We start from the raw sequence: 9,442 nt of genomic DNA, 5'->3' as shown, positions 1-9,442 counted from the left end.
TTGATTTAATTATCAATTAGAATTATCAAAGTTGATTATGTCAATTTTAGATAGTTTCACAAAGTTTTACAATTTAGAAAAGAAAAGAAATTTTAGAACAAATTTATTAATTAAGACAAATTAGTGTATAAATTAATAAATAAGTTTATATTAATGTTCAAATTATAAATAATTAATTTGATAAATGATTTAAATAATTATTTAATTAATTAATCAATAACAAATAATATAGACCTTGATTTTAAGTCCAGCGGGCTTATAATTAAATGAAAAATTTTACGGGACTAAAGCCCATGATAATTTCAACCTAATAGCTGATATTATCTATTATTTTATTGATTTTTTAATTAAAATAAATGAACTAATTGAGCATATAAAATGAATGCTAAGTGAGAGTTGAAATCAGATTTTTGAATCACTTGTTTTGATAATATCAGAAGATCTATTCTTAATGCTCTAGGTTTTAGATTCTTGTTGAGAATTGTCCACTCTAGTCTAGGTGATTCTAAGGATACTTTAGAAGACTGTGAAGAAATTTGAAGATCAATTCAGTTTCTTAATGATACCCTGCGACAGAAAATATACAAGGATTAGAGAAACTGAACGAATAACTAATACATTTCGTTGCGTATAATGTAAATGTTCTTATCATTTTCTCTGTTTAAATTTAATTGTAGAAACATATTCTAGATTGTCTTGTATTAATGTGTTTATTGTATGATTTACATTAAAATAATTAAGATTATGTATAAGTTTTCCTAACAAAATTTCATATAATTTTATTAATATTAGAACAATTTTAAATATATTCAAGAATTTAAGATAAATACTAAAAAATTTAAAAATATATATTTTATTCTCTCACAATATTTTTTCATAATTAAAATTTAATATCCAAACAAAAACATGGCTAAGGAAAAAAAATGATTTTCTTTTTGAACTATAATTCTTTCTAATTCCTTTTTGTCTTTTTCCCGCTAAAAAAAGCAGAAGTAAAAGCTGGAAATCTCCATTCTTCTTCGTGATGATCATTATCAGTCTCTTCCTCTCATTCCCTCTCAAACACAAAAATCTTCATCTTATGCTAACACGACGACAAATCCAATCCATTCACTCGGATAGCGATTCTCAAATCCCACTTGTTCTTCATTCCCTCTTATATATGTAAAACCATTGAAACCCTCCATTCTCATTCTCCAAAACCTACCGCCATGGCCACCGAAGCTTCCCAAACTCACCCGTTTCGCTCAGTACCCAGAACAACCGAGTTTCAGCCCAACCCCATCTCGGTGTCTCCTCCCACGATCTCCGCCACCCACGATGGCCTCGAGTTCTGGCAATTCATGGTTGCAGGCTCAATCGCCGGCTCCGTCGAGCACACAGCCATGTTCCCCGTCGACACTCTTAAGACCCGGATGCAGGCCTTATCCGGGTCGGTCTCGGTTCGGCCCATTGGGGTCCGGCAAGCTCTGGGCTCGATTTTGAAGCTCGAGGGCCCGTCGGTCCTCTACCGTGGAATCGGTGCAATGGGCCTCGGCGCCGGCCCGGCCCACGCGGTATACTTCTCCGTATACGAACACTTCAAGGAGTTATTCTCCCGCGAGAAGCCGAACAACCCGGTGGCTCATGCGGCGGCTGGGGTCTTTGCTACAGTGGCGAGCGACGCCGTGATAACACCCATGGATGTGGTGAAGCAGAGGCTGCAGTTGAAGAGTAGTCCGTACAAGGGCTTGGGGGATTGTGTGAGGAGGGTTTTGATGGAAGAGGGATTTGGGGCGTTCTATGCCTCGTATCGGACGACGGTTGTGATGAATGCGCCGTTCACGGCGGTTCATTTTGCCACTTACGAGGCGGCCAAGAGAGGGTTGACGGAGGTTTCGCCGGAGAGTGCCTCAGACGAGAGGTTGGTGGTTCACGCCACGGCTGGGGCCGTTGCCGGAGCTTTGGCTGCCGCTGTGACGACGCCGCTTGATGTTGTGAAGACTCAGTTGCAGTGTCAGGTAAACTCTGATACGACAAATACTTGTAGATTTTGTGTGCAAATTTGTTGTCATCATTTTTTTTAATAAAGTTATTACTATTATTATTATTTTCTTTGTAATTAAATAATAATAATTTTGAAAATGAAAGTTAAGAAGGTATAACGAAAAAAACTTGCTCTCTTTTTGGAAGTTAAATGAAGAAAACAAAAAATAGTTTTCTCATAATTTAAATTGAAATCTAAATTTTAGATTAATATATGTATAATCAATATATAAATACATAATTTTTTTTGTGGTGGTGCTTGTAATTTTTCATCAAATAAAATATACTATATTTTTTTATGTGGTTTGAAGATTTTTTTTATGTATAGAATTTTGATAAATTTTAGATACAAGATTTAGAATTTCATGAAGACCATTTTTGTCTTTTTCACTTCTAATTTAAAATGGAAAGTTCTTGTTAAATTAACCTTGGATAAATTCTCTAATTAAAATAAAATCATTTGTTGTTATCCTTTTAACTAGCCAATTACAAATTTATGTGTATTCGTAATAAAAATATATAGTTTCATGCATGATAACTTTAGCTGAATTGAATGGATTATAATTTTCTATCACGTTAGTAAGGATAAGTTTCTTAATTGTCAAAGTTTTTGAAGCAAACTATTATTATAATGTGCTTTACTTATAAATATTGGTATTTTTTCTTTATTTAATCAAAGAGTACTATTGTTTTGCATTAATATATTTGTATTAGTGTGTATTTTTGTTAAATTTGGAGTTGAATTGGATGGATTTCCTTGTTTATTTATGAAATTTTTAATAATGTTTTTTTCAGGGTGTTTGTGGTTGTGATAGATATTCTAGTAGCTCAATTGGAGAAGTAATTAAAAGTATAGTGGTAAAGGAAGGAAAGCAAGGATTAATGAGAGGTTGGATCCCAAGAATGCTATTCCATGCACCAGCTGCTGCTATTTGCTGGTCTACTTATGAAGCATCAAAAACCTTCTTTCAAACACTCAACCAAAGCAATCATAATTACCATTAACAATAATAATAATAATAATAATATGATTCTTGTTTATAAATAGTGTATCTCTAAGCACCCTCCACTTATCTTATGGTGACTACAATGTAGTAATTGTAGCCGGCCATTACTTACTGGAATATATAAATCCCTAAGGGATCGTTTGGTATACAGAAATCTGGACACGAAAATGAGAATCTGAAAACTTTCTCATGTTTGGTACTGGGTTTGAGTTTTTCTAACTTGTGAATCTGTACTCCAGGAGTTTTAACTTGTCCTAATTTTATGTTCAAGTGAAACTCATCTGACAAGTGGTTTTCAGATACCCAGGAATATGAAACACTTCAAAATTATTGTTATTATTTTTTTTAAAAAATCTTAAACCAATAATTTTTTAGTTAATGACTTATTTTATTTTTGAAGTTTATAATATAAAAACAAATATACATATATCAAACTATAAAATGATAAATAATATTTACTTATTTAAAGAAATTGACTTGTGAAGCATTTATATCATTACTTTAGTTTAAAATAACAAATGAAATGTTATTAAAAATAAAATAAGGGTATTTTTGTAATTTTAAAAATGATACTTGATTCTAGTATTCAATATATGTATTTTTTTACTTCTGTTAAAAAATATTTCATGAGTAAAATTGTTTATAAATTATTTTGATGAAATATATTATTATATTAATTTTATGAAAATATGAAAACTTAACATATTCATATGCACAACCAAACACAAGAAGTGATATTATCAGGAATCATAAATAAGATTACAGTGCACAACCAAACACAATGATGTAAGTTTCCAGACTATCAGATTACCCTCTTCAACTTTCCCAGTAATATAAAAACTGTGAACTCCTCGTACCAAACGGCCCCTAAAAGATTGATTTGAGAGTTTATATTTAAAAAGAAAAACTATTTTAGAATAATAGACATGTTGCAATATTAATTTCAAAAAGGCAAAATAATATTTTCTTCTACTTTGTAACAAATTCCTGAACCCAAAACATAGTTACTTTGCAAAATTAAGAAACTATGTAAACACTTAGATAGAGTTAAGTTGTGGAACATCATTTTTCTGTTTATAAGTAAATATTTTTATCACTATATGTATCTTAATTATTATTTTTATTAGCAAAATTACAATATAGATTGTGTATTTTTTTAAAGATTGAATGATGAAGAAAATGAGTTTATTTTGGGTAGTCCTCTATTTGTTACAATCACAATTATTTAAATTTAAGGAAACTAGCTAATTTTCAAATAAATGTCATAATTCTATTTCCTAATTTGTAGGAGTTGATTACTTCAGTTCATATGATTAACCACCTAAGCCCCCTTTGAACATCATTATATATTTTAAAACAGTTTATTTGTTAACCCACATCTCCTAACACATTTAATATAACAAATAATTAAATCACTGATTTCCAAATTATACAAAAATAAACGAAGAGTATATATTTCTACATATATTGTCATTAGTCTTAAAAATATACGATATCAATAAAAAATCTAATGCTTTTCAGAAAGAAATCTAATGAATAATAACTCATTATAACTTAGTAGGTGTGGAAAGATTTTTTTAATTTTATATATTAATGAAAAATATTGAACTCAAACCAAATTTAATAATATACGATATCAATAAAAAAATCTAATGCTTTTCAAAAAGAAATCTAATGAATAATAACTCATTATAAATTAGTAGGTGTGGAATGGTTTTTTTAATTGTATATCTCTTTTATATAATAAGTATAGAGATAATAAAAATATTTGGTTTTAACAGTTTTTTATTTTTTCTCTTTAACTTTAACGGAATATTCTTATATATAACATAATATTTTTATATTTAACAGTAAATTATAAACATGATTTAAACTTAAATCATATTAAATAAATAAATAATTAAACAATTTAAAATAAAATATTTTTGAGATATTTTACAATGACAATTATTTAAAAATAATACAACTATACGTTTAATAACTTAAATAAAATTTAATTAAACTTAAATCCCACGTATTATAATAATATTATATTAAATATATAACATAATATAATTTATTATCAACTAGAAACAAACTTCTTTTAAAAAAAACAACAAATTTAAATTTAAAATCCATATATAATATTAATATTATATTAAACATATAATATATAATCTCTGTTGACGCCGTTTTTCCTCAACAGTGAATAAGGAGCACGAAAACAATAAATAGTTATGGCCAGAAAAATACAATAAGACAAACATGATTTTTTACGTGGTTCAGCAGTTAACTCTGCCTAGTCCACAAGTCTTTGTTATTAGAACTTAAGATGATTTCTGGAAATTCTTCAAGAATGAATTCTCCAGAGTTTCTCTCAAGATCACAAAAATTCGGTCATTTACAATGGTGCATGACTTCTCTATTTATAGAGGAGATTTCAGAATACTATCCCACACATTTCGGGAAATTATTCTGTATATGTAAATAAATTTAATGGCATTAAAAGCCTGTAACTCCTATATACAAGGAAACGTCCCCTGAAGATCAGGGGTTGTATAACTGAATAATAAATACCCATTTATTATAGGGGATTTACAACAATGAATGTAGACTGCGTCTCTCCAAAATGACTCACTAAGATATTCAAAATTATCAATCTACATCGTCAGTGCCGTGCCCACCCAGGTCTCTTAATGACTTTCGAGCTGTAGCCTTTTCCCCGAGATCATGTGGCTTCGAGCTCATACTTATGTCAGGCTCGGAACCCCTGATCCGAGGTCATCCGAGAACAGACATACTTTGATGTCTGTCTTTCGAGCTTGTAAGGATTTCGAGGCTACCATCTTCGAGGTTGCTCCTGCTTTGGAGGTTCGGTGCCTAGGTGGCGGACACGTGTTCCAGACATTACGAGCCTGTAATGCCCCAAATTTCCTAATAAGGTTTAGGACCTTGATTAGGAGGCCGGGAGGGCCATAATTGATTTATTATGATATTTAATGATTATGTGCATGTTTATGTGAATTATATTATTATATGATGGTAGATGCGTGCATATGGGTGTATTTATAATTATAAGGATATTTTGGTAATTTGGCCGCTGTGGGCGTAATTGTGTATTTTGGGTGCATGGTTGTGATTAATTAATATAGCCACATTATAAGGTGGATTGGTTCGAGCTATTTGGCATGAGACGATCATGAGATGTAAGTGTTCGGTCTAGTCATAACAGGTTTAAGTTCGGGGCTCGGGGTGAGTCTCGGGGTCATTTTAATGATTAGAACGTTGCCGAGAATTAAAAGGGTAATGGGATATGATTTATTGGTATTTGAGAATATTGAGAATAGCGGGAATTGGAGAGCATTAATTATAATTAACGAGATAAGCAAAGAAGGACGGTTTTACCCTTGGGAGTGTTTAGGAGCCTTTACTTGACCTAGGGGCAAAATAGTCTTTTCACCCCTAAGTTTTATATCAGCCTTTGGGAGTGTTTAGAAGGCTGTGGAAAACAGAACAAAGCAGCCTCATCTTCTCCTTTCTCTCCCGTACAAGTTTTCCCTTCATTCTTTCCTTTGAATTTTGAGAGCCCAAATTGAGGAAGCAAGCTAGGGAGCCAAAGCTTGGGGATTATAGATTGAGTTCAGCCATTGGGAAGGATTCAAATCAGCTTAAGGTAAGGAATTGAACCTGAGTTTGAGCCATACTCTGTTTTTCTCTTATTTTTTCAGCTTATGTTTGTGTTGAGGATAGTTTGGATTAGTGGAGGTTTTGATTGAAGTTTAGCTTGGGTTTTGATGAGGGTGAGTTATAGGTGATGTGTAGAGGTTGAATTGAGTGTTTGGAGGAGGTTTGGAGCTGGTTTGAAGGCTTGGTTCCAAGGGAAAACGCAGGGGAGGTTGAGCTGGTGCGTGCTATCTTTTTGGTAAATCTGGGTATTGAGCCGCAGCATGGCTGTGGTGCACCGCAGCCCAAGGTGTCTGTCAAAGAGGGCCGCCTCTGTTTGAGGGGCGCGGCGCGGCACGGCGCGGCTAGGGCGGGCCGCGGCCCTTAGTGGCCTTTTGGCCATAATTGTGTTTTTAGCTTGTGAATTCAAGCCTTAGGCCTCGGGGTCGAACCTACTACCCGGTTGAGTAGTGTTTGATGTCTCAGAGGCTAGATTTTGGTTTGGGAACCTTTTGTTGATCATTTTTATTGATGGTATCCTATATTTTGGTTATGACTAGGTGACCGCTAAGGGACTAAAAGTTGATCGTTCTCAAGGATCGTTCTTTTAATCATTCTAGCTCGACTTTGAGGTAAGAAAACTGCACCCTGTGTATATGTGACATGCATGGTTACTCTTGATGCATGTTGGTTGATTATTAAACGTGACATGCATGGCTGTTATTGATGCATGTTGGATTGTTAAGTATGATGCATGTGATGCACGAGAAACATGTGATTAGAACATGCTTTGTATATTGGGTATGATATCGTTCAGAGCTTGAGCTTCTGTGTTGTGCATGGTCCTAATTGTACTAGTACCTGTTAAGTAAGCATGTTGAATGCCTTGTTTATGGATAATGGACATGTGATATATGTTTGGTGGCATGGCTTACCTGTGTATGGCGCTGACTTATTAGTCAGAATCGGCAATGGTGTCAGATCCGTCTATGAAGCTGTGACTTATTAGTTAAGTTCACAACGGGCTGAGCACTGGTCATGTTTCACTGACCCAAGAGTCAGAAATGGCAGAGCGTTGTGAACGCCGGGCCAAATGAAGATTAGATCTAATCGAGGTCGGCATTGAATGACTCATATGGGGTATTAATGCTGGACCGACCGGAAGGTCAATGAAAACTATAAGCGCTTGCCTGGTCTAGGACCAGATGTTCATAGCCAGGGCATATGGCCCCGGTGACTGTTTGTCACATGGCTAGGGGACGCTGTCCATAGTTACGACTCTAGAGTTGGGAGGAAGGTTATATTGGTGACCAATCACCATGCACCTATCCTGATCGAACTTATGAAAAGACAACCTACCAGTTAAGCCCTGGTGACCCTATCGTCACATGGCTAAAGGGTGCTGTCCCCACATTTGTGACTCTTGTGTTAGTCACCTATTTGTTGAAATGTTGGTCCTGAATAATCAATACAATCACTGTTGATATTATATCATGTTATACTGTGTTTTCTTGCTGGGCTTCAGCTCACGGGTGCTATGTGGTGCAGGTAAAGGCAAAAGGAAGTTGGACCATCCTTGAGTTGGAGAGCTTAGGTGATGATGTGTACATATGCAGCTGCTCATCCGCCACGGTCGAGGTTTAAAGAGGAACTAGGGTTGAACCCGGCCTATTGTGAATATTTTCTATAATAGACTCTGAAATTTATATTTTCGGGATCCCAATGTATATATTAAATGTTCTAGTGATGGGTCTGGTTTTTTTTCCTAAGAGGTATGATAACTACACCATTCAAGATCAATGCTTGCATCCAGGGCGAGAGATGGACGAAAGTGGAACTGATTCTTATCTGGTTGTTCAAAGCCTGCCTACTTTTGATGACATGAGATTCAAGACCCCCTTAAAGGAAAGCGGATCCCGATTTCCTTGATCCTTCATCTGGCTGGACTGTCGATAGAGTAAGCTGGATGTGCTATTCGATCTTGTAACCCACGAAAGCTCGAGAAAACGTTACATCTTAACCAAATTTTTAATCCCTAAATCGCTAATCATACTTAGTTACACAATTTTGGCCAAATAACTCGATTAACAAGTTTAGCACTGTTTACAAGGCACACCGTAACGGTCCCTGGAGTTGGGGCGTTACAGAGCCCATTCCTGACGAATCCAGCTTTCGAGATCACAATTCTTAAGGCTCGAAATCTGGGTGTAACATTTTGCCCCTTCAAAAGTATTTGTTCGAATCCTATGAGAAGGAAACTTTTGAACTACTTTCTTCGGGAACCGCACCGTCACACATACTTGAGGGTGGACACGTGTCAGTTGGGTATTGCTCATCCAAGGTACTCGAGTACCTTGGAAATCCGCCCACGATCGTTCGCCTGCCACCTTTTCGGTGCCATCTTGTCATTTGTCCCTGGCCGTCGGATTTTATAAGGATTCTGGCCAATAGCTCAGATTAATCCCTTTTTACCACTTTTTACTATCTATATATAAGGCCCTGGACATCTTCTTCCTCTTATTTTACACTCATCAAAGAAAAAAGAAAAGAGACAAAACCAGAAGCCATCCCAGAGAGATTTTTGCTTTTGCATGTTCTCCCAGCCAAAGAAACAAAAGACCACCAGCTTGTTCGAGACCGTAGGGTTATACCTGCAGCCTCTCCTTCAATTTGATACCCAAGACTACCATTTCTGAATAACCGTCACCTTTTTCCCTGATATTTCGGGATTATCAAAAATTTGATCCACTCCCCTCCTTTTTCTCGTA

The 9,442-nt window shown here is 34.8% G+C and overlaps 1 protein-coding gene across 1 annotated transcript; it reads left to right on the top strand.

Annotated features, from left to right (window-relative positions):
* Positions 1-1,036: 1,036 nt before the first annotated feature.
* On the top strand, positions 1,037-3,368 carry LOC133800919 (uncharacterized). The gene is made up of 2 exons (XM_062239030.1): positions 1,037-2,000; positions 2,821-3,368. The coding sequence occupies exons 1-2, from the start codon at positions 1,212-1,214 to the stop codon at positions 3,028-3,030; spliced, it is 999 nt and encodes a 332-aa protein (XP_062095014.1). The 5' UTR covers positions 1,037-1,211; the 3' UTR covers positions 3,031-3,368.
* The last annotated feature ends 6,074 nt before the right edge of the window (positions 3,369-9,442 follow it).

Source organism: Humulus lupulus, chromosome 9 (genome assembly GCF_963169125.1).
Source record: "Humulus lupulus chromosome 9, drHumLupu1.1, whole genome shotgun sequence".
Lineage (NCBI taxonomy): Eukaryota > Viridiplantae > Streptophyta > Magnoliopsida > Rosales > Cannabaceae > Humulus > Humulus lupulus.
The sequence above is the reverse complement of the archived record's forward strand: the minus strand, read 5'-3'. Positions and strand labels throughout refer to the sequence as shown.